This window comes from Strigops habroptila, chromosome 1 (assembly GCF_004027225.2).
Source record: "Strigops habroptila isolate Jane chromosome 1, bStrHab1.2.pri, whole genome shotgun sequence".
Classification (NCBI taxonomy): Eukaryota; Metazoa; Chordata; class Aves; order Psittaciformes; family Psittacidae; genus Strigops; species Strigops habroptila.
In genome coordinates, this window is record NC_044277.2 from 111500609 (window position 1) to 111526841 (window position 26233).

At 37.6% G+C, this 26233-nt stretch overlaps 1 protein-coding gene across 15 annotated transcripts in view; it reads left to right on the forward strand.

The window, feature by feature from the left end:
- The window catches only part of PARD3 (par-3 family cell polarity regulator), a 453511-nt gene that overhangs the window by 177882 nt on the left and 249396 nt on the right, over positions 1 to 26233 (forward strand). For 11 of the 15 annotated variants that reach the window (XM_030491178.1, XM_030491241.1, XM_030491203.1 and 8 more), the window contains exons 4-5: positions 3254 to 3432; positions 18761 to 18892. In XM_030491178.1, coding sequence (XP_030347038.1) covers positions 3254 to 3432; positions 18761 to 18892 — 311 coding nt within the window. The remainder of the gene's footprint in view (positions 1 to 3253; positions 3433 to 18760; positions 18893 to 26233) is intronic. The other 4 variants (XM_030491258.1, XM_030491250.1, XM_030491259.1 and 1 more) reach the window with 1 other exon arrangement.

Below are 26233 nucleotides of genomic sequence, written 5' to 3' on the forward strand. Positions count from 1 at the left end.
TCTTCAAAGAAACCACAGACTTCAAACGGTATCAGCCATCATTCTGGAATCAGTGACATTGCATTGGTCCCATGCGTACTTCATCTTGCGGTTTAATTATTAAGTTCCTTTCCTTTGATTCTCCTTCTAATATTTCAAAGTATATCCTCTTCAAATCTATAAATTCAGGTAAACCAGAAGATTGTAACCAACAATATATTAGAAAAATCTCTTCAGTGAATTCTTTTATGTTGTTGTTTTAATGGAGAATATCAAAACCTAGTTAGAATAGTTTCTAAGAATAGAATTAAAGGGATGCAGGAGATTGTATTTACAATTTGTGGTTAACACAGTGTGAATAAGATTTAATACGTGGAGTAGTATTGACCACTGCCAAGCAGTGTACACTAGAGTTAGCTCCATGAGCTTGTCCTATTCCAGCAATAAGAAAAATAATTACCATATGTTTAAATTTCTAGTTTAACTGGAAAATACATAGATTCAACACACCCAAATTATTGTCTTTTATAATTCTCTTTATTGTGAGGTTTGTTTAGTAATACATATCACTTATCTGTGAAACCATTTTCATATAGAGATGGAGAGATCAGAATTAATCACGTATCTTTATATTGACAAAATACTTTTCTTTTTAAGGTTTGGAGAGACGTTCAGTAAATGTCTGACAATGTTTCAATAACAAACCTTATTAAAATGAACTGGGACATATTAAAAGTGACTCATCAGTGAACAGATTTTGTAGAGAAACTTCTCATTTTAATGTTTTCTCTGGAGCGTATTAATATTTGGGAATTCCATTGCATAATTAACTTCCTGTATTGTGAAAACTCTTTGCTACTTACCATGGTGCAAATTATCAGGTTTTCACTCCAAAGCAAAAGGCAAGGCAGTGATGATTGCTTGCTTCTCTCCAGAAGTGCAGACCTGTGTTCCAGTTTCTTCCTTTCTTTCTTTGTAGGCAATTTGGCTTCTCTTGTACAGAAGTTCACCCAACTGAACTTTTGTTTGTCAGGCAATTTGAAGAAGTGTAAAGCTACAAGAACATTTTGCTATCGCCATGCTTATATATAGATACACGAGCATAAGGAGCAAGTGAACTCATGTTTGAAAATTGTAATTCTCTGTTGTAGGGTGGGTAGCTGAAGCAAACAGGATAATATGCATGGGCTGCTGCTTGGAACAAATATAGATTGGTACTTTTCTTAAGTGGCACTACATACTACAGAGCCACTTTCTTGCTCAGGCTAATCTAATAAGTGAGAGTGTATGTTAGGGGCTACACCAGCAGCACAGACACTGCTGTTAATGGGTCACTTCATTACATGCCGTGGGGCCGGTGCTGGGACTGCAGCTGTGCAACCTTTGTTACAGAGATCTCTTGCGATTTGATAGTGCACTGTTATTATGTTTGCCATCTAGGGGGAAATGGGAGGCTTTACCTTCAGCTGCTTCATGAAACTTGAAGTAGTTGAAGACAAGGCAATCAAAGAAAAACCCTCTATTATGCATTTATGAGTATATACTGAGTAATTAAAATCTCAGTAGAGTTGACTCAGACCATAAATACTTTTCTGCATAATTAAAGTGATCTTTCCCAAAATATTCTTTTAATTACTTCTAGTTCCGTTATACACACGTGTATATACATATGTATGTGTATAAATATGTGTACACATAATTTATAAAAGAAAACATTTTATTTGCTGGAAATTAACTCTTGTGAATATCTTTGGTATGAAAATGAAAAAAAATGTATTTTTTTTCAAAGGAAAGAGAAATACTGCAAGTGTGGTGGAAAAACATTCATTAATTCTTTGTTATTTTTGTTCACCAGAATGAACATCAAATAGAATGACTGTTTTGGTGTTTGGTCATGTCAACACTTGTGCATATCTTGGCAGCGCGAGTCCTAGTTGATAAAAAAAAAAAAGCCTCACACGTTTTCTTTGCGTGGCATGACTTACTATTTCTCAGTGTCTTTATAATGCCATGCAAAATAAGAATCTTTATTTTAACATTATTATACTTAGCATTAACATAAAGATATTGTAAAACTTAAGACCAGTTATTTAACAAAATCCTCTCATTGTGTTTTCCTGCTGGTATTACGAGACACGCACCGTCAGCTTCCTCGGGAACCATTTCATCAAAGCGTTATAACACAGTCCTGGTTTTCATTCTCAGCTGTTGCCCATCGTGCCTTTCCCACTGATTCTGCTGCTTATGTGCCATAGTTTTCACCTTTTTGTTTTCCACTTTGCATTCAAGGTTCCCAGTGCAGCAGTAAAGAGAAATACAACTGATAAATCACGTCCCCTCCATTCTGACGCTGAGTGGGAGAGTACTAAGAGGTCACAAATGCAGGCAGTCTGTTTGGGCAAAGAGACAATAGATGTGCGGATACTTGTTGTAGGATAATAAATGAAATTGGAAAAAATTAAGTTGTATTTCAAGACAAACTAACTGTAATGTGCCATCAAAGTTTCCAGAATGGATTTGACCTCTACATATATTAAAAAACCCTATCTCTTTCCAATCAGTCTACCTGCCTGCTACATTGTTTGTTTCTAATGAAATATTTTTCTCCTGTCAGTCATGCCAGCTGGAAGGCTAAGGGAATCAAGGTAAATCAGCACAGGTCTTGTTTCAGCTGTCAGGAAGAGGCAAAGTAAGAATGCAGAATAGGAAACAGTCACTTTTGTAAGTTTTGAGGAAGAAATGGGGAGTATATTTTAGAAGGCGAGGAGGCTGCCTTTTGCAGCAGAGGGGCAGCTTCTTGCTATATGTTGTGCTGGCAGTGCCTATGCTGCAGCTGTGGCAGTGTGATGGTGGACAAGTCATCCTAGTCCAGCCCTTACTTTCTCATCAGGCTGTTGAATTTAGGCCTTTGGCTGCTTGCTGTTTAAAATACCTGTAAGTCACCTTAGCCTTTTGGTTGTTCAAGCTTATGCTTGAACACAACCCACAGATAGCAACAAGGCTGTATTTATACTTGGGAAGCCAACAATCTGTGCTAGGTTCAAAGAGTTGAGGTTTTGCCCTCATTTTCTGCTCGTGTAGCCAAGTGGCAAGGCTGTGGTTTTGAGGAAACAGACCTTGTCCTTGAGGAGCTATGCTGAGGTCAGTAACTCCTTACTCTGTGAAACCACATTTGGTCAAAACCACCCATCCAGAGCTTGAAAAAATATTTTTCCTATGTGAAAAACATTTTAAATCTAGCCAGTGTTTATTTACTGTCTGTTTTATTTTTCAGATATGCCTCTTCATGTCCGACGTAGTAGTGACCCTGCACTAATTGGCCTCTCAACCTCTGTAAGTGACACAAATTTTTCTTCAGAAGAGCCTTCACGGAAAAACCCTACAAGGTGGTCCACAACAGCAGGCTTTCTCAAGCAGAACACCCCTGGTGTACCCAGTGCTCATGAAAGAAAGGTATATTTCTTTCCCCCTCCTTATCTAATAAATGACAAATCTGCATGAATCTTGAATTGTTATTTTATTCTTCTCTCACCTGCTTCTGGTTTAAACTTGTGTTTTCTGACCTTGTCCACCAAACCCTATCATCATTAGAGGAGTGTTTTTAGTTGCACGTGTATCCTGCCCTTTGGAGACTCCACAGCAGGGGATCTAAAAACTTGGTTTGTGCCATTAACTGTAGTTGAAGCTCTGATTGCTCATTACTCTGCAAAGCAGAGCCTAAATGCTGTCACACGTTTTCTTTGAATGCAAAAAGGCCATACCTATAATGATTTTTCTGATTTCCATAGAAGACCTAATGTCCATGAATAATCTGCATGCCAGCTGGTCTGGTCTGTCTTTCTGACACAGCATTGCCAGTTTTTACTTTCTGGGGAACTAGTCAAGTAATACAAATTGCAAATGCTCTCTCTCCTTGATAACATTCTTAAAACTAAAACAGTGAAATGTAAAGTGAGTCTTTTTTTCCTTCATTCTTTAAATATGATTTCAGTATTTCTTCATGAATTACATTATTAGCTCGAGAAGTCAGCAGGAAGCTCTCAGTGCATTTTTAAAAGAAATGGAAGAAACATTCCCTTTTGTACAGCCCCTGACGTTGCCCATAATTGTGGTGGTAACTTGTGACAGACTCAAAAGGAAAAACATATGTATATTTTCCGATATAAATGAGTAATTTTTAAAGACAGTTGCAGTTTTGGTTACCATTCTGACTGCACAGCACAAATTCCTGTTGGAAAATATGCAGTTTGTTATAGCTATTTAATTTTTTCTCTTTAATGTTATTAATTCTGTGTAGTATTAACACAGACTAAGACTCTGCAGCCAGGACTCACGCCCCAGATAAAAAAGTCTTTACATGCTGCTAATGAACTGAACTATCTTCGGTGGGTTTTTGGTCATTTCAAAAACATCCATAAACACACGGTACTTCTAGGCATTGAAGTCCACATTCTTACAGAGGTGTCAGTTTAACATGGTATCATTAGGTCTCTGCTTATCAGGATTTCAGGTAGGTAATGGTATATTTTCTGTCACTTGTACTGGTGTGGCACAAAAGTGCATGTTGTTTTGAAAAATGTCTTTTATAGTATTCTGATTTGGAGAGTAAAAATTATAATCTAATCTATTTCAAGTATTAACATTTTCAGTTAATTTTTCTGAAATCCTAATGAGACTGCACTTCATTACTCCACAAGCATAAATATGAAGGGCCATACATAGCATAATCAGATTTCTTTGAGTGTCTGAAGTTAGGAGAAATTGGAGAGAATTGAACAGCAGCGAATCTTTCACACTAGTCTTCTTGCATCATTAGTTGTTCAACACGTACTTACTCTTCATTTTCGTGAAAATATTTCATGTCTACTGAAGCATGGTGACCAAACTGGAAGGAAATGCATGTGATCTCATGTAGCGATGGGAGGCAAGGCACAAGAGAACATTAAATCAAGGAGATAGAAAAGAATCTATATAGGTTTGTTAGTACGATAGATACTGATAAATTCTTCTATCATTTTTGCACACTCTATATATCAGTTCTTTGAATAGAGGAGATCACTTAGTGCACTATTTTTTATAGATAACTGGAATTAAGTAATAATTGCTTGTGCAACATATGTTATGAATTAATCTCAAGTTCATTTGTGCTAGACTTTCAAGTTTGCAGCATCTTGATTTCTTCTTGTGAATCAAGATTTTATAGTGAATCCTATTTCTCTTAGGAATGGATATTAAGAATTCTCCTCTCCTTTCAAAGTATTAGCAACAATTTCATTTGTAGTAGTATTCTAAAAGGTGCGTTTTTGAAGTCTCTGTCAGCAGTCGTTTATCAAAGTATTAACACTGCATTTTCACAAATGTGTTTTGGTTATTTGAACTATAACAAGTCCTTACTACTTTTCTTATGTTAGGTTGTTTTCTTCAGCCACTCAGATAACAAAAGGAGATGGCTGTGCTTTGTTCCAGACTGTTTCGTTGATTATAGGTGACACAGACGTTTCAAGCAAAGCAATGAGAACAATCTTAATTTTCTGCTCAGCGCATTGGGCTTAAGCACCCATATATCTTTGTGGGCGGTTGGCACTATGTAATGTTTTCACTGCAGTTCTCTTTCTTGACAGCACAAGAACATATGTTCTTGGGCTGAGATTTGCAGCACAGTTGTAGATTAGCAACTTTGCCCCAGCAGTATCTTACAGAAACAAGAAAAGGGTTTCTGGGAGTGTTGCCAAAAGCTTCATCCACCTACTGACTCTAAGAAGTGACATTGCTTTCAGCTCGTCACCTCTAAAGAGAAATAACTGACAGGTAGAAACCCTGTCCAATTTTTGGAGGATTTCACAAAGGGAAACTGCATGTATCTGGCAGAAGGGATTTATTTCTCGGGGGCAAGCGAGAGAAGACTCCTTATTGGTGTTTGTTTCATTTTGGGTAAGAAGAATTTGGAATGGCAGGAAAATGGCCAGATGCCCAGCTTGAGATGAAATGAAGGGGTGGGAGTGCTGCCATGTACCAAAGGCTGTGAGGAGCCAGGACATATGCCAGTACTTCTGGGCAAACAGAAAGGGAAAAGGGCACTGGGGAGGGGAAAAAATGTGGGATGTTTGAAGGATCCTGTTGAAGAAACTGTAGTGCTACCTATAGTTATTAGGGTAGATGAAGCAGGACATGAGGAAAAGAAGAGAATGACCAGAGAAAGATAGAGTTTGGTTTGAAGGGGCCTGAGTAGGTCCTGCAAGGATTTGAAAGTGTGTTGAGCTTGAATGCATTTCTACTACAGTAAGTAGGATGTTTTGATATGAAACCCTTGCACTAAACTGGATGTGCTCTCTCATCCATCTTTCATATCATCTCATCATAAAGAAACGTCATATCTACTGTCAGGATATCACAGTATACTCTGTTTCCTCAGAATTGAAATCTCGATCATTTCTGGTTTCCGTGTTATTCACCTGTAAGAGCATTTTGAAACCAGATGTTCTGTGTCCCAAAGTACTTATTATTAATTATTTAGAAGTTATCGTAGTGTTGTTAACTGTTTTCAGCTAGGTAATTCCCGGCCTCGTCCTTCTGTGTCCTTCCCATGAGTAGTCTCAACCAAATGATTAGGTCTCCTCATCTGTGCAAGTATTCACAAAATTAGCTCATGATTATCAACAGCTTTAGTAGGTAAATTCACTTATTGGCATTTTTCTTAGACTGAATATTAAAATCACTTTCAGATTCTTTTGTGTGTGTAAGAGACATATCTGTATTACCTGGCGACTCATGGCTTGACTTAATCCTCTCTTGCTTCCTTGAGCCATTCTAATGAAACAAGGAGAAATCTCTTAGTAAAAATACCTTCTCAAAGGCCTCCAGTAATACCTGATTTACAAGCTGTAATTTTGTTTGAATTGTGTTGAACCGTACAGCTGAACAGATTGTATGCAGCTGAAGAATATCGTGTGTGCTTTTCTTCCACTGCAGTAAAATGTTTTTTTGATAGTCTTGTTTTCTGAATAACTGTTAATTTGAATCACATTTTTAATAATAGTACCAAAGCCTATTGGCGTAACTAGCTGCCCTTAATAGGTGTGAGCTGCATTAATGAAAATTACCTTTCTTTTCCCTTAGATGTTTGTGTTACTGTATTGGAAGAACGTAAATGCAACCGCCAGATATGTTGCATCTTATAATAACTGTAAATTAGTTATCCCATGTATTTTCAGTGTGGTTTTTTTTAATTTTGCATCTCCATTTGTGGTGATGAATTGTATATCATTACAAATTAGTTATCTGCTTTGATCATGCTTCTCTGAAAGACACAAAGCGTATCTAGTTAACCTGCGTTGCTTAATATGAGAATATGGCATGGCTAACTGGCTTATGAAAAACTTTCCATTGTGACTTCTCTGAATTTGATTCATATATTGTTGCATAAGAGATAACAGCATTGGTACAGCAGAATAAAGTGACAAGGTACAGTAAGAACGAGAGCTGTGGAGAGAGCAATGGAAGGGAGAAAAGATTGTGCATGGACTTCTGTGCCTCTCACTCCTGGGTTCACCCACCTGGAGCAAAGCAAATGGCATGCAACGTGCTCTGCGGGGTGGATCAGCAACAGCAAACACGTAGCTGAGTGTACTTGGCACATCATTTCTAAGTTTTTTTTTCCTTCTCTTTTTGCCTTTTCCATTTAGTCAGCAGCCAGGGTTTCTTACTCTGTTCTTAAATAGGTTCACCCATATATGTATTTTCAGGTTGAAAATAGCCATGCCTTGTAGGAATAACTATTCTTAGGATGTGCTTTCTTCCTACTTGGAAACCTAGTCTTTTTAGGCTCTGTAAAGTGCAGAGGGAGAATTTGAAACTGCATAGGAGTGATCTAAGTCTCATCTAGTGTCAAATCCGTTACCTGTAAAGCACAAATCTCTTCTTGCAGGTACTTTGCTGTTCCTATGGGTGGAGACTGATGAATACAAATTTTCAGATTGCTGGATTGTAGGTTTTTATATTCATGTGAAAGATGCAATGCTTTCTAATCCTCTTTGTAAACAGAATAAAAAAAAAATTTCTCTAATGAAATATGTCTAGATAGGAGAAAAGTACACGTGCGTTATATGAAAAGCTTCAACAATAATGGTGTGTCAGTGTCAAAATCAGATTTAAAGTGAAAATTAGTTTAATTTAGATTTGAGCCTTTTTAAACACAGTTTAGTGAAGTTTGCTTTGCCACTGTCACCATGGCATGGTATTTCAGCAGATTATAATTCAGAGGATTGTAGGAGCCTGTATTAGAACTGTGTGTGTTAGTGTCATTTTACAGCCAGGGAGTCTGAATTGCACAGTGTAAATCAATTAAATTGACGAGGGAAGACTGGACTAAAAGACTGAGCATCATTCTGGGAACAAGAGACTGAAGTGTTGCTAATGTTTCTTGGGAATCTCTGGTTTGTACTCCTGCAGAAGGGAGGTAGCATGTACCAGATGAACAATGTTGTTAAAGTGCTGTAATACAACAGAATCAGCTAAGGAGAAGTACATGGTAAATGCAAAGAGCCTGGCAACTTTGTCGTGATAGGTTTTAAACCCTCCTACATAATGAATGCAGCTTTCTGCTTTCGAAATAAAAGTGCAGTGTTTTAAACAAAAGTTCTGAAGGATGCAATGGCCATGAGTATTTCTTCATCCAAGTTTATTGAAGCAGGGCTTTTCTCTTTTCAGTGAGACAGTCACGATTTTTGTCATTTCAGATGTGATTTCATGTAGACTGAGAGGAAAGGAGAATGAGAGTGAGTTATCCATAGGTGATGAAACAGAGTGTTTTAATGCAGAAAATGTTGTTATAGGAGATAGATTAATGAAAATTTAACCCCCCAAATTTGCATGCATCAGTTTCTTTCTTTATAATAGTAACTTGCTGCTGGCAGGTCATCATGTGATGATGAAATAGTTTAGAGGATGCCCAAACAGAACACAATATAAAATAAACATTGTATATGTTATTTTTGTCCTGGGTAGTGTGTAAAATTCATGACTTTCATGGAATCACAGAACAGCTGAGGTTAGAAGGTACCCCTGGAGGGCATCTAGTCCAACCTTTCTGGTCAAAGCAGGGTCAACAAGAGCAGGTTTCTCAGGTCTGTGTCCAGTTGGGTTTTGAGTACATGTATCTCCAAGGACAGAGGCTGCACCACCTTTCTGGGCAACCTCTTCTAGTGTTTGATCACCCTGATACTAAGAAAGATGTTTCTTATGTTTCAATAGTATAACTTGTATTTCTTTATATGCCTATTTCCTCTTGTGCTTTCACTGGATACCATGAAGGAGAGTCTGACTTTCTTCAGCAGTGCAGCTAGTGAAATTTTTGTGCAATAAAAAAAAACATCTCTGTGAAAGAACTCAAAATTCCTGACTTTCAAAATGTGAAAACAAATACAGGATTTCTTAGCATCAGCAGCAGGTTGGGAATGAGAGACCCAAAGTGAAAAATCCTTGCCTAGTGCACAAAGAGGTAACAGCCGATGTCCATCACTTGATGCTGAGCTAATACGTTTGCTGAGCACTGTGCACACGGACAGGATTCAACTGTTTACATCCAAAAGTCAGTCTTGACCAAATGTGTTAAGAAGCAGGAAAAAAGCCAAAACCAAAACCAACAAATCCAAAGTGAAGGTGTGATTTTCTCCATCTCTTTTGTTGTTTTATCTCTTTTTGCTCCGAGTCATTCGTCGAAGCTCATCTATCAAATTTCCTCTCTATCCTCCAAAAGAGACAGATCATTAGTGCAAGATATTAGAGATAGCTCGGAGCTGATGGCTGTTTTACCCCTTCTGCTCAGAGGCTGAGCAATTCTGTTGATCACTCTCAATCTTTGTTCTCCATCAGCAGTGTAGGAAGAATGTGTATTTTTCTCCCAGTGTTGTGCTGTCACATCGCTCTGTGTGATAGGTGAGCAATGTCTGGGTGAGCAATGTCTGATCCATAGGTGAGGCGACATGGTTCTGTATCATGAACTGGGAGTGCCAAGGAGGGTCTGGATGAATGAGTCCCTAGTATTGATAAAGGAATGGTAGAACGTGCACAAGTTGTTTGTCTTTTCACTTCAGTAAACACAGTGTACAGCACCTCCCTCTGAGAGATGATGAAGGCTGCACTGAAAACAAAGTTCTCAAGAATATCGTATGGAATAATTGAAGTTCTAACAAATGGCTGACTTTTCTTCTGCCATTCATCCAAATGAATGTGTACTTTGCAAATTCCCGTATTTAAATGCTTATCTCAATGTCTTTTCTTTTTTTTTTTTTTTTTTTTTTTTTTTTTTGGTGTGTGTGTTCTTGCAGTTTCAGGGCGAAAAACTCTGGGATTGAGAGAGAAAGTTTAAATAAAAAAAAAAAAGAAAAAAGGAAAAAAGAAAAAAGTAAAAGAAGAAAAAGTTGGATATTCAGGCTTAGTGATTTTATTTTAAGTTTAGAAACATATATTTTCACTGGAAAAGGATCTGCATTTTTACCTTCTTTCATCTATTTAGTTGTAACACACAACTGTGCATTTACGGATACGCTTGTGGTTCAAGAGTTTCTGCAGATTCAAATATTTGTCTGTCTTGTTTTCGTATTGTCAAGGTTGTGTATTGGTGCAAAGCATGTTTGGATTTTGGCTGAATGTGTTGCTAGGAAGAAAAAGAAATTTGAAGTACAGTCCAGGTTGCAGTCTGTGCCTTCCCTAGAGTGTTCTGACATGAGCCTGCACGGTTTAAATAGTCATTATTTCAGCCTTTTTTGCTGTATTTGTTGTATTTTTAAGACTCGCAATGAATACAAGTCACACAAGAAGACAAGGAAAGACAACCAGGCAAAATAGTCTCAGAAGAAAATGCAGAGCCATATGTGGAACTAATCTGTATAAAGGAGGAGTATGACTGGGGAGGAAGTGGTGAGCTTTCATTAGTGGGGAAATTCAGCTCTAGTGAATACAGGATTTCAAACCAGGATCACCTAGTCACCTTCTGGGCTTATTTCTTAAGTTAAGAGTAAATTTGGGGCTGAAACAGATGTCACTTAGCCTGGTTTTGTTTCATAGCCTGACCGAAAAGCGATGATCATTCTTTGCTACCACCCAGTTTTATTGTCTCTATAAATGAGCTCTTCAGCTCCTGTATAGAGATGTCCAACTTAAAAGCATTGCCTGATGAGCACATGAAGTAAAAGAAATCTGGATAAAAGCTAAAACCATAAGATGGAGCATGACGGAAATCTGTTCAGTGTGCGAAAGACCCGTAAGACTGCAAGGAGCCAAAGATGACTGTTCTGCTGTAAACTTTAGATAAAAGGAAAACAAGCTGCTACAAGCCACCTGTCTGGTACCTATTTGGGCCTTTCCCCAAAGACTGGAGGAGGGATTCTGGCCAAGGTCTGAAATGAGTTGGCAGGTGGGATGAGGTGATGGATGCTTTGCTGGGAGCCTTGCAGGGTTCCCTGTCTGCACTGTTAAATACAGAGGCAGGCAGTGGTTTGGGTAAGGACTAACAGAGGGGACAAGTGGCTGGCTGGCAGCACATGAAGGCACAGCCGCTTGCCATGGGTTTGGGGCATTGTTTTTGTGCTTCTGACCTTAAATCACTGCTCTTCTCCATGCTTGTCAAAGTAAAGAAGAAAGGAGGGGGAGGAGGGAGACGTTTAGTTAGCCTGAGAAAGCGGAATGGATTCCTTATCCCCTGGCCTCCTTTCTTCATTTCAGCACTGCAGATGTAAGTTTCTAAGTGTACAAACAGCCACTTGCAGCATTTTAGAGTTTTGGCCGTCTGAAAGCATATACCCAACACTTAAATGAGTACTCCTGGTGGTTTATAAGATATTATTAATTTCAAGATCTAAATATAAGATCCTTGCGAAGTTGCCTGTACCCCATTGTTTCTGCTTTCCTTAACTTCCCAAATATATTTAATATCAACATTCTATTTGTTAAATCTGATCTTCAGAGCATACTTTCGAAATTAATTCATTATCAGCTTTTTTCCCCTCCTGCAAATTAATTTCTTAGCTTTCCCAAGGAATTGAAGGTATGTCGACATTTAAAATAAAAACCCTCAAGTTTACAAATTCTATTTCATCTAAACCCAAATTGACATGAAGCACTTTATAAATTTGGCTAAAAAAGTAAGCATCTGGTGAAAGTGGCAATATTGTGCATAACTAGATTATTGCATTTAAACACATAGCCATATAGATCCATATATGAATCTGGATATACATAGAAACTCTTTAGAGGCCTTTAAAGTGGTGCAGCTAAAAAGCGTATTTCAATTTAGTGAAAAGTAGTGGAAGGGGAAACTGGTTTTTAGGTAGAATGTGTAGAGGAATCAGTACTGTAGCTTCATGACATTCTAAGTGAACTGGTTAATCTATTTTTCTTTAAAATGAAACTGTGGAATACCTTTTTAGTTAAGCTTACAGAAATAAAATCCAGCTTCTGAATTATACATATGGAATAGCAACTGCTGTATGTTATTTGGCTTGTTTTGCATTATCTCTTGTTTTATTTTGAGATTAATAAGAGTGAATGGAAGAAGCAACTTCTTTTCTGTCCCTCAGTCTGAGAGATAGCAATATACACTGCCTTGTAATTTCTGGCTTTTCATGTATACGTGCAAAGATCATGACATTTTTGATTTTTCCTTTGTAAACAAGAGAGGTCAACAGAATGTTTTGGATAGGCAGTCTCATGGTTTTTATTTACTCTTAATTTAGCCCATATTGTTTGACACTAAATGTTTATATATAACACAGCATGCACTGAAACTGTCCCCTAGTTATTGCTTTTTTAAGGTCAGGCCTTGCTTGTCAATTAAAAAAAGAACATAGAATATATGAATAGGAATTCGACAACTTTGGAAGTTTCTGAGCATAAGGTGATAGAACTTAAGCAGATCACTGGCTTTTCAATTTCTTTTTTAATGAGCTATTGTCCATGCATAATACATTAATTCCATTTGCGAAGCTATAGAGAGGGTCATTTCTAGACAAGTCTTTCTGAAAACATCAGAATGACTAGAGAGTGGTGATTCTTCTTGTCTACTTTCATCATAAAGAGGGCATACAAGTTCTTTATTAGACTATTAGATTTGCATCTTCTGCATCCTGAGGCAGTTTGTACAAGTTGCTGGAAACAACCCATGTTCTGGGTCAGAGTTGAGAGGAGGCACAAAGCTGCGGTAATTCTTTAATGTGGGAGTCGGCTTTTACTTTACTCCTGGGAGAATGGCTTAAGAGCAAAGAATCCAGATATTTGGGGACTGGAAACTGTTCCTTCTTGTATGTGTTAGATGGCTGGGCTGTATGTGGATTATTGTGGCTGTTGGGATCATGTTCTTCAATACACCTCAGAAGAAAGCAAACTGTGAACTGAATCTACTGAGGGGAAAAGGAAGCGTGCCCAAGCGGTAGTGTCAGTTTCTTAAGAGAGATGAGTATTTATAAAGAGTGACCACCAATACAACTGGTTTCAAGATAAACTGTTGAAATTTGATATACTTTGTTGTTAAAAAGCTGCTGTTGAATACAGAGAACAGTTCCAAACCTGACCTCTGCAGTGGTTTTTTTTAGCAAGGGGATTTTCCATTCATTCACAATACATCTGTTGGGTTAATTTATTTCCCATGTGTATTTTCCTTGTAAAATAGACATTATTCGTACATCCTTTATCTCTTTTTTTTTTTTTTTTAACTTTGTTTGAGAAATGGGCATCCAGTTGGTCTTATCCCTGATTTATTTGTCTTGTTATGGTTTAAGCCCATGCAGTAACTCAGCAACATGCAGCCATTCACTCATCCCCCCCAGCCTTTCCCGTCTCCTCTGGGCAGGATGGGGAGGAGAATCGAAAGAATGTAAATCCCAAGGGTTGAGATAAGAACAGTCCAGTAACTAAGGTACCATAAAAAACTACTACCACTAATAAAAATAATAATGATAAGAGAAGTAACAAGGGGAGAGAATATAAAACTAAAAGGGAAAAGGGGAAAAACCCAATAAACACAAGTGATGCACAATACAATTGCTCACCACCCGCCAACCAATACTCACCCTGACCCGAGCAGCAATCTGGGCCTTCCAGATGACTCCCCCCAGTTTATATACTGGGCATGATGCGCTGTGGTATGAAATACCCCTTTGGCTAGTTTGGGTCAGGTTTCTGGTCTCTGCTTCCTCCCGGCTTCTTGTGCCCCTTGTCACTGGCAGAGCATGAGATTGAAAAGTCCTTGTTCGGGGTAAGCATTACTTAGCAACAACTGAAAACGTCGGTGTGTTATCAGTGTTGTTTTCAGACTAAGGTAAAAAACACAGCGCTGCACCAGCTACTAAGAAGGAGAAAAATAACTGTTACAGCTGAACCCAGGACAGTCTAAAATCTAGTTAAAGAAACCCTACAACCAATTAACTGAAAAAAATCCAGGAAAATCTGTTCACTAGACCTTCAGACACCATGGAAAATGGGTATATGTGTATACTTCTGCATTTATGAACAGATGTTTGCATCAGTCAGAGAGGTATTTACATAATAAATAAAAAAACCCCATTCATAAACTATATGAATGTTTTGTTAATTACAGTTTTTAGCATCCTGAGAGTGATACTAAACTTTCAAAGACTGTTTAGGGTCTAACATGGACACAGTGGAGCATAAAAAGAAGGAAGAACACCCTTTATAGTGGTTCAACAATAATAAATACACTTGTAGACATGCATTTGCCTGAAGTCAAATGAAACTATAACCTTCTAAGATTAAATGAAATCTTATCTCTCATCAACATGGACAAATCCTATCTCATTCTGAGGACATCACAAGGAATCAAACCCAAGCAAATGAGAAGCCTTTCCCAAAGTGCACAGTGAATAAGGAAAAAGAATGGACAGTAAAACAAAGTCAGTAGTGCAGTGTTAGTGAAAATCCTAAATGAGAGGTGGGCAATTTGCTGTAGAAATAATTAAAGTGAAAACTTTGTTTACGTTTTTGTATGTCCTTCCAGAGAATTATGTTGAAGAGGTCTTCAGTGTGTTTTACTCCTGATTTATTGCTATATAGTATTAAAAAAAACCACACCCAAATTTTCCACATTTTACATTAACCACATAGGAGGTCGAAACAAAGGGAAAACCCCAATTTCTTCACTATTGTAAAGTGGCCTAGTGGCAAACAGATGTGAAACTGTCACTGGTACTATGTGGAGGATGTTTTGCTTGAGTTCGTGATGGTGGGGGTCTGTAGGGATACGGCTGTGGGTTAAAGTCATGAATGAATTTATGCACTGAGAGCTAGTAATTCAAGTACACAGATCATGCTAATCTGTCATTTCATCTGCAACTGCAATGTCTTTGATAAGGAGCTTATTATCTGAAATTAAAACTATAGCAAATTGCAAATCATCTGAAATTAAAACTATAGCAAAATTGCTTCATTTCTCCTGTCCCCTTTCACCCAGCCTTCCAGCAAAGCTCTGCAGGGACACCATGCTAAACTAAATCTTAAGGTGTTAGATTATATGTCCTCATTAAAAATATTGCAAACCGCTGCTGTTAAGTGCAGTGGTGATACTGTGACTTGGCACTTTTAGTGTTATATTGATCAATTTCCATTTCAAACATGATAAAGCTGACATAGCCCATGGTCCCCAAAGATGTTTGGGAAAGAAACTTTTTATTTTAAAAAATTAGAACATTTAATTGTAACTGATGATGCATGTCAGGCCTGGTCCCAGGAGAGCTTACAGCTTCAGCTCCAGAAGAAATGAGAATTCCCTGCGTGACCCTGATGGCTTCTGCACCATGAAATCTTTTTCTTTATGGTATTGAAGTTAAAACTAACACACACCTTTTCCAGTCGGATGTTTGGAACACATGTGCTAATGCTAGATTATGCTCAATAGAAGTAAAAATTTCTAGGTTAACACTTGCATATTAAAAAAATCCCCCAAACCTATATATATATATGTATAATTTAAATAGCAGACAACATGACAGATGGTTCAGTAAATCCCAATATTCAAGGTGCAGCAATGTGTTTTTCACATCCACCTCTAAAGTCTATCACCACTTCTACCTCTGAATTAGATCTGGCAGTAGCAGTAATGGAGATCCCTGCATAGATAGGGTTCCAGGTCACCAGTAGCATCTCACAGTTTTGGTGTGTAGCTATCTGCAAGAAGGACCGTGGGAGCAGTGTTGAAAGTGCTGGTCTCTCTGCTCCTGGTCTGGCTTAGTGTTTGCCCCTGTGCCATCACCCATGCTGTTTGCCAAAAAGCAAGGACAAAGAAAGGAAGAGCTAACATGTTGATTTTCAAAGGTTTCACTGTTTGGCTAATACCAACATGACTGTGTGTGTGTCTGCAACACTGGTAAAGTATTTTATTCTACTCTAATAGCAGTGCTATTTTGAGCCTCTGAGCAGCACTGGGAAACACAAGAAGTTACAGGAACCACATCTCTCTACCATTCCAGCATTTACTTCTGCTGTTAGAAAAATTGCTGAGTGAATGATTGAAGAACGACACATCCCTTGATGAACTTTTTTTCTTCTCTCTTGCTCTTGCAAAGCACTTTTGTACACGGATAACGAATGCTGTGTGGAGAGAGATTTTTGTGTAGCATAGTAAAATGTCTTTTTTAAAATTTTATATTGAACATTGTAAACAGCAATCAATAAAAACATTGAATTATATATAAAGTACAGAAATACAGAAAACATTTCATTACATAGGAAGAAATTTCTATTCATTCAGAGTAGGTGATGGTCTGTCACATAAATGAGTTCTTGTTAGATGACAGTAACTCATGTACCAACTGTATGGAGTTTTTTTGTGCATAAAATGATCTTTTGTTATTTCTTTGTCAGATTTTGATTTTGTTGTTATAACTTCCCACCACTTTGAATAGGAGAAATTGTTGTTTTGGCTCATAGGAACTGTGCCACCTCTGTCACCTGAAGAGAAGAATTAAATAAGAGAAGCAGCAGGAAAAAAAATCAATTTTTACACACTGTTTCCTGGCTTTTATGGCTCTGCTAAGGAACAGTTGTACAAAGCAATGACTGACTTCTACTGCCCCTTTCTAAGCAAGAGATTAAGCAAGTTTCTAGTTTGCTGTGTGGTTAAACAAACTGGAAAACTGGATTTTTTTTCATTGCTGAAAGACACAAAGTTCTTACTCATTTGCGGCAGGGTAGCCTAATTTATGATGCTGATTTGTTGGGCTGGTTATTTTTGCAGATAGATACATTTTTACAAGGTTATCTCGTGCTGGTTGAGTTAAATTTTTAATGTCTTGAAATGGAAGTCTTATTTTATACTACAAAGTCTCTTTCAAGAGAAGAAGTTGTCATCAGTTAAGAAAGCTCAAATTTGATATGTCTGGGAAAAGACTGCTCTCGCACATGAAGCTTTTGAAAATTGTGCTACATATCACAGTTATACTGAGACCTGAATTTCCTACCAAAGCCTGTCATATATTTACCAGAAATAAAGTTGTGAAGGACAATTGTAAGGGAATTGATGCTACAGTCCATATTTTAGAATTTGGACTGATACTGTGCTATGCCAAAGAAATATCAATACAGCAAGTAGGGAAGGGAGAAATACTCATGCTGATGGAATGAAGTATTGATTTAAGAAAGGATCAATTATCTGCTGTGTGCTATGAATAATAAAAAAAGAAGTTTCAGCTGTGAATGTGCACTGATGTTTGGTTGGTTTTTTTTTTAAGAGATTCTCAAGATTCCTAAAGGTGATAGTATTGCAAAATATGTAGCACTACAATCCCATTTTACAAATAGATATCTGATTTGACATGAGGATAGACAAACATTGACTGGAAAAAGTACTTTGCTTCTGAAGGAAGGATACTTAGAGTGTACTTATAATCCTCTTTTGAAAAGCTAAGCAGAATTTCAGTTCCATATATTATTTCAGTTGGAGGAAACTAACCTATGTAAGTTATCAGTAATTCCTTGGCTTTGGGCTAAGAGTAACTCCCATCATTAAGGATCTGCCTCTATTTTTATTAACTTTTAGTGATCAGACTGAGTAAGGACTAATAATCTTTAGAAGCTGAAGAATTTGTACAATTTGTGGGAAAGATGTGCAGACAAACTAATCAATTAAAAAGAAAAAGATTATTTTATTATCAGTCTTGATGGGATAAATGTATATCCATCAGTGCCACCTCCATCTGCTGCTGTTGTACAAATGTGACTGTATTTGTATACCTTCAGATAAGCCAAGCAAAACATTATTATGTGGAATAATAAATTCCAGTTTTGAACTCTATAGCATGATGTTCTGGCCTAAAGGATGGTACCTGGAGCAGTGAGACAGCTTTGATTGTAAAATTGATTACATACAGCAACTTGGGAGAATTATATAGTGGCCTTAGCTGTCACTGAATGGACTGTTGTACGACGCATTTGCTTTTGGTGAGAATGAAACTAAGGAGCTCTGAAAGCCTTGCTGAGTATGTATGTACTTGGGAAGACTGTGCATTGGAGGTTTGAGGTTGGAAAAGAGAGTTGGTGAAGCACAGGTGGGTGCAAGAGCTACAAATCCACCAAAGGCTTTAGTTGGGCTTCACCGACATTAAGTAAGGGGAGCTCTTGCAATTGAATGGCAGGGCAATCATGTCCTTGGGTCCAGCCAGACCTGCATTCTCCTTTGTCAGTCTTCCCTTTGTATTCGTTTAATAACCAGCTGCATTGTTAATGTGCAAGGACTGGTTGTTTTTTATAAGACACTTTTTTGTTTCTTTTAAACTAGAAAGATGAAAACTACAGAAGCCTACCACGAGATACTAGTAGCTGGTCTAACCAGTTTCAGAGAGACAATGCTCGTTCATCGTTAAGTGCCAGTCATCCCATGGTGGACAAGTGGCTGGAGAGGCAAGAACAGGTAATATATATGTGTATATATATTACTTTATCAATCTAATCTTTATGCTACTCCAAGCTATTATGAAGGAGTGTATTCTTATGTGATTGATAGTTGCTCTCTAAGCATGATACAAGCACCAGAAGTATGCTGACTAAATTTATATGGGATTCCTTCTGCTTCCAAAACAACTGCATTAAGACTGAAATGGGCAGCTGCAAACTATTTAATTTTTGAGTCATAAACATTTATATAGTATGTGGAGTGCTGCTGTTCTTCACAACTGATACCAATAGGGTTATTTTAATTAAAGGGTATTATTTTAATAAGCATTTTGTCATTGAAAGCTAGTAATATTACTAGTGAATAGCCAATGTGGGTCAGTTTTTGCACTGCGCTTATAAATAGTTGTTATTCTTAACATTGAAACATATATTAATTATAAATTTGAAGACAGTGTTATAATATTTATTTAGTGTACATTTATACTGCTTTTAATCTTGGGCTTTTTTGAGACAATTCCAATTTCTTTTTATTTATTAATAAACTGGTACTCATAGAGGTTTAAAAGTCTGAAATTAAAATTACCTAGCAGTCACTTTATGTATTTGTATGTGTCTGAAATTTTCCAAGAAGTGTCCTCATCTGTATAATGAAAATGCGTCTTTACTATGGAGACTGGAAATACACAGGAAGCCCGTATATAGCATTGGGCATATGTAGGATTATTGCCTCATTTTTCTTCTTTGTACAATGTGACATAAAAACATTGAGGGTTTGCACTGAAAATAAATGTGCAAATTTTGTGTTTGCATAGGGCATAAAACCAGAATTTACTTTATACAGAAGAATTTAGCGTGGATGGGTTTAGCTGCTGTCTCTGTATTTGCCTGTGTTGAAATGGAAAGTTGGTTCTCAGATCTGAAGGCATCTCCTGTGATGGTTCTGCTTGTTTGATGTATCCAAGGCATATTTCCATGCCTTATTAGATTTTCACCATGGCAGTTAATGAAACTGTTGTCTCAGCAAAAGAAATTGGATTAGGAATCTTAATAGTGATCATCTTATAAAATGTTGGTTACATGAATATTTTAATATGTGATGTTCTATAATAAGTTTTGTGCTGATTTTGGTCTCTGAACAGCTTAACTAGTTCTATTTATTCAGCAATTAGGTAAATAATTGGGCACTAGTGGTAGTCTGGAAGCACATTTGTTACTGGCTGAAGTCTGCAATTGCAAATATGTTTCTTTTGAGCAAGTTTTCTGCATTTTGTTTGTTTGTGGTGGTGTTTTTTGAGAAAGTGTTCATTCTTTAAATGTGTTAATGAATCTGCATGTACCTGGAAGACCAAGATCCTTCTGTGACTTCATATCAGCAGGATATTTAATTAAACTGAAACCCATCTAACAGGGTATGCACCAGGGGTTAGGCAGTGACAGTGCCAAGAAACCTCTAGGGCAGGACCCATTACAATACTAGGGGTAATAATAATCCTAGTCTAACCTGCCTTTATGGCTCTTTAGAGAAGATAGTCGTAAACCCTGAATTCATCTTGCAGACTCCAGAGGTTTGTTGTTTGTTCTGGCTTGGTTTGAGTTACTTCTCTCAAAGCTTGCCTCATCTCTTCCTTTTGAATAGAAGATGAAAAAAATTCTGGGATGATCTTTGTCAGCATCTGACATACGTGAACATTCACTGGAATTGTGCTTTGAGGAGTGAAGGTGGGATGTGCTGAAGAAGTGCAACTAGTTCATGTGGACACCACCTCTTATAAGCAGAACTGTGGAACAAACCATAGCAGCATCATAGCCCGTTCTACAGGTGAAACTGCAAAATACCTTGTTTCTAGGAAGTCATTATAAGCTGTTGTAGTAGGGACTAATAACAGCACAGAATTAGATATGTTCAAGTAGCTGTTAGAGAAATAGTTCTGTAAACTAAAACTAGGTTTTAGTGCCTAAAAATGGAGGAATGCATGAAGCCTGTTAAAATTCCTGGAAGTAATTGCTTTTGCTCCTATCTATTGTGCTTTACTAGGGCTTTGCTAAATTAGAGTGATACATCAAAGAAATGGAAAAGATTAATTCTGCTTTCTGAGTCCTTTAAGGTATTCTGGCTGTATATGCTTCTCAGCAGTTGTTCCCAGTTAGTTCCAGAGCCCTCTGGTTGTCCACAGGACAAACGATCCGTGTATTTGTCAGAAAGTTTTGGTATTTCTCAAGCCCACAAAGTAAGTCGGGTGAAACTTTGTACCAGAGAATCATTTCACCACTATAAAGCCAAAAATCCGAATACAGTTAGAAAGTTAAGGATTGTATGTTTTACTCCTTTGCTCAACTATTTCATTAATTCTTTCCTACAGATATTGTCAATTTTTAGGAACAAAAATTACAATCTTTAATTTTTATTCTGAAATATCTTAAAAAAAGTAAAAAGTTGGGTTTTGTTCTTCACCTTTCCCTCCACAGTACTTTCTTTTCCCCCACAGCAACCAAACTTTGAGGAATAGTTGAAAAATCTTGTTTCCTCTGAAATTTATTCATCTATATGATAATGTCACTTTTATTTGAGAACTCAAGACTTGCTCAGGCCCTGATCAAATCTGGACTCATGCTGTTTCATACCAGGGAGACATGAAAAAGGAACGTGTGAAAGAGTTAAACTTTTCACCAGTTCCTGAAGTTTAAGTACACAGATAGCTTCTCTTGGGTGGTCATTTTAGTTTCTTTAGTCAAATATTGGAACTGGCAGCAATCAAGACACCTTGAACTGAAATAGTATATTCCTTGCTTTGCTGGCAAAGGCCTGTTTCACAGGAGGATTAAGAACACCCAGCTGTGCTGTGCACTGGGAAAGGATGCAAGACCAGCAGGAGAGGGAAATCCTCCAGTGGCCCTTAATTATGAAACGGTTGATTGTGTTGGCAAATACAATGAGATTGGTTCCATTAAAAGTATATGTAAATCTGTATACCTATACATGCATTTGGTATATATCTGTATTTGTCAGTGCATGAAAGCAAGGTAGCAGATAGAGTAAAATTGCATGGTTATAACAGAAGAACAGGTCTGATTCCTAAATTCCCAGCAGCTTTCTAGTATCTAGCAAAAGCCAGAGATTAAAGCAATTCAAATGTATTCTGAAATGGGAATAGAAGTTGGTTACTAATGTCTTCTTGATCAGAAACGTGCTGTATGGCACTTTCCTGAAGTTATTCTTGTTCATGACATCTGTCCATAGTAATCTGGTATGGTTACTCTGGTTTCTTTTTCAAAAAGATCAGATGTACAAGTAGCATATGGTCTTGTATCTCCAGCTGTAGAGTACCTGTGTTCAGCTTGTACTTTCAATAAAAGAAGACCTACTTTTAATGTGATTGAATATACTGTCTTAAAACATTGGATGCTATAAATTAGTGTGATTCAGCACTGTCAGTTGAAAAAAAAAATAAAAATCTGAGCTTTTAGAGGTAGGTTGGTGAATTTAAACCACTAATTTCCTGTGAATTCTCATGCTTCAGCTTCCCCATGTTGTAAAATTCTTCTTTTAACAACAAACACCCTGCTTCTATTTTATGCCATAACATAGGAATAGAAGGCAGAAATGCAGCTGATTTATTTTGTTTAGTTCCGGATGTTTCATAGTGGTATAGCTAATGCATATAAATATTTTTATTTTCATTAGCGTACCTCTTTCTTGCTTCTCCATGTCTGACGGGTGTATTTTGGCTTTTGTTTCTAGGTTTTATTATGATGGTAACTACAGTGGGAAGGTCTGCAATTTCTATGTTTCATGGCCTGGAGGTGGGGAAGGTCGGGGTGGAGGCTCTTCTTATCTAAAATGCTTCACATGTAGAGGTTGAAACTGCAGTAAAAATTATTGTCATTAGTGAGGAGTTGTGCTTTAAGATTTAGTAAAAGGATTAGCTAGGTTTCAGTTGGAGGAATCATTTTTAACTGGTTATCCATTACTCTATACAACTCCAAGATAGAGTCTCATTGCTCTCTTCTCTCTCTCTGAGTACATGCGCTTTGTAATGTCTGTTGTGATAAGAACTTTAATGAACACAGAACCATGACAGTGTATAAATTATAAAATACAGAGATGGTTTTAAAGCTTGTATTATTCCTTATAAAGGATTTCTATCACAGAGATATGCATATATTTGAAGCTCTAGGCCTAATGCAGAGGCTTGTCTCTTTTTTGGGGGTCTTCAATGGATGGTCCCATACAAAAGGTGGGGGGTGTATGGATGTAGTCAGGAGGCTATCCAGGGTTTATGAAACCAGGCAGGACTACTCTGAGGCTGATCATGGGAGGAAAAGGTATTATCAGCTAGTGAACAAGGCCATAGCTCATGCGGTTTGCTTGTTTCTGCAGGCAGAGCTGTATAACACAGCTGAGAAAGGCATTGTTTGGCACCTGACTTAGTATTAAATAATTGGCCATAGCTATAACTATGTGCAGATAGAAGTAGTGACCAGTGCATTGGTAAAGGATTCACGTAAGGTTTATGCTAGTCAAAGAGCTGATGAGAAGACCTTAAGGTGCCCGTGCGAAAGTTCAGAATCTCCCATATCCACTTGCAAATTCATCTTTTTTACTACATGAGATGGGTTCTTGGCCCTGTGATCTGGCTTCTGCCTGATGGGGTTGTCAACACTCCAAGTGCTCCAGCAATTGCTTCGTTTTGTTTTTGTACGATGAAGAAGGTGAAAAGCTTGATTTGGACCAAGAATATATTTTTATAGCTGTTGCTGCTATGGGTAATTAGGTATTGACTGCTCCTTTTATTTCTTTATATTGGCAAGTGGTTAAGTCCTTTAGCTCAGGAGTGAAAATACTCAGATAAAATGTAAACTATAAAGTGCTGGATTGACCCTCCACTCAGCAGGAAGAGAGGCAGTTACATCTCAGCAAGGGCAGTGGTTACATCTAGCTCTGAGACAGCCAAATGCCCTGTCTGGCTGCCAGAAGAGCACCTTGAAGCCATTACTAAACACAGGTGTAATAATATTTTGTTTTGTTTTATTTTTTTTCTTGGACTAATCACACCTGTGGAATATTTTTTGTATATGTAATATGGTCAAAATTGCATAATTTCTAATAGCCTTTGAATTCCCATAAGAGCATAGTGGTATTGGGGTATCACTGATCTGTACATGACCATAGGCAAGTGATTATTCTGTAGACTTGTTTCAGTGTTTTCTCTGTGTTGCATTTATTATTATATTAGAAAAAGTATTATGCATAGTGTACTCCAAAAAAGAGAAACCTGTATTTAGGTGTTTGTAATGTGAGCACCTACATAAAAATATCCAAACTCGTATCGTGTAGTACTGGAGTCTAGATCTGCATTGAGCGTGTGAGCTCAGCTGGGTCACTCCCAGGCTGGACCCTGCTGAGCTGCTTCTAGCAGCTGAGGATCTGGTGGTGGTCAGTGCTTGGTTCCCACAGACGCATCTTAGTGTGAGAGACTTTCTGGAGATGGTTCTGTGTTTTGTATCTGAATTCTTAAAAAGGGACATGAGAGGGTAAAACAAGCTCTTATGATGGGCATGTAAGTTCTTTATTTCTGTATTTAAGATTTCTGCTTGAAGGTTAAAATTTTTACCACGTTTTTCTATAGCGAGAATCAGAATCACAGGCCTTTTCTAGGTTTAAATCTGACTTATCTGGCTTCAGATCCAGATTTCTAAACCTAAACTTAATTTCCAAATTTAAAAGCCAGTTGTTTCTTAGAACCTTACTTAATCTGTTTCTGATTTTTATGTAGACTCTAATTCCTACCCCTTAGAAGAGTTGTCATGTCTTCTGAATTTGAAAGAAACTCTCTGTTCTTCTTTATAAAGCTTTGATAGGAATATACTAATACACATTTATTAAATATTTCTAAATGTTTGTGTATAGTCACAGAAACAGAAAAGAAGCCTTAAAGACTTATCTTTATGCTGGATGTATCAGTATGTGCAGAAACAGAACCAAATTTAAAACTACAGTATGTATTAGTTTTAAGAAAACATTAACATGGAATTTAGAAGTCTGTTCACTTTTATGTAAAATGGACATTTGTATGTTTTGGAAAGAGAGTTGTCTTATTTGTCATGAAGTCATGAACAGATTTGAAGTTATTTTTCAGTACTGAAGGTTTCAGTTTATATGAGGTAGGAGGTTGGAATAAACAGCTTTATTTCTTGGGGACAGCTGTAGTGGTGACGCTTTTATAAACAATGTTTCATGCTGGCATCTATCTTGTTCTCCTTTGAAAAATAATCTGTCATTTCATACTGTGTATTAAATGGGTGAGATGGTTTGGGGGCTACAGTCTACTTTCAGTTATATGCTGCTGTGTGTATATGAATTCAGTGGCAGAATGTAGCTCTGTATGTGTCCAGAATTAAAAAAAACACAAAATAAAACCAAGCCAAACCAAAACCAGAAAAGGCGATTTTACAAAAATACTCATGTTTTAATGATTATAGAAAAAGACATGCATCATGTTCAGATGCATGTACACATAGACATAAGTAGGCAGATGGACTGGACTGAAATTCAAAGAATCATATAACAGCCCAGGTTGGAAGATACCTGGTCATCTGGTCTAGTGATTTGTGGAGAAAGAGCCTAGGTGAGACTGCCTAACATTCTGTCCAACCCCAACTTGAAAACCTTCAGTGATGGGGACTATACCATGTCCCTGGGGAGCTTGCCCCGGTGATTGATTGTTCGCATTATAAAAAACTTTATTTCTTCTATCAAGATAAAGCCTCTCCTGGTGAAACTTGTACGTTTAGCCCCTTGTCTTCTCCAAGTGGCTCCTTCTGAAGAGAGAGCCTCCATCTTTTCTTTGTAGCCACCCTCTAAGTACTGGAATACTGTGATGATGATTTCATCCAGAGGATCTTAGGTCTTCCTTCGCTTCTTTTAAGAACTTGGTTTCTTTCTTCATACTGTGAATGAGGTTTATCTTCTCATATGTTTACTTTTCAGTCCAGGCATATATAATGCATCCCAACTAGTTGTTTGTAATAGAAAGGCTGTTGCTGTTTTCATAACGTGCTGCTTGTTGCTACCATGCCATATCCTCAAAAGCCCCAGTGGGAACAGGGTATGAGTTAGTACCAGGCAGCCCTGCTCCTGGTGTTGATGGTCAGCGGTGCCTTCGCTTCCCCACATAGGTCCCAGGGGCTCTGTGCAGTCCAGCTTGCCTGGACAAGAGCGCAGGGCAAGGTGGCCCCGTGATGGCAGAGCTACTGATACTGAGCAGGAGCTGAGATTACAGCATTCCAAAGTAATGCAGAAATGAAATACATTAGTAAAATTAAAATTTGTCCTCATTCCCTCAGTGGGTAATAGAGT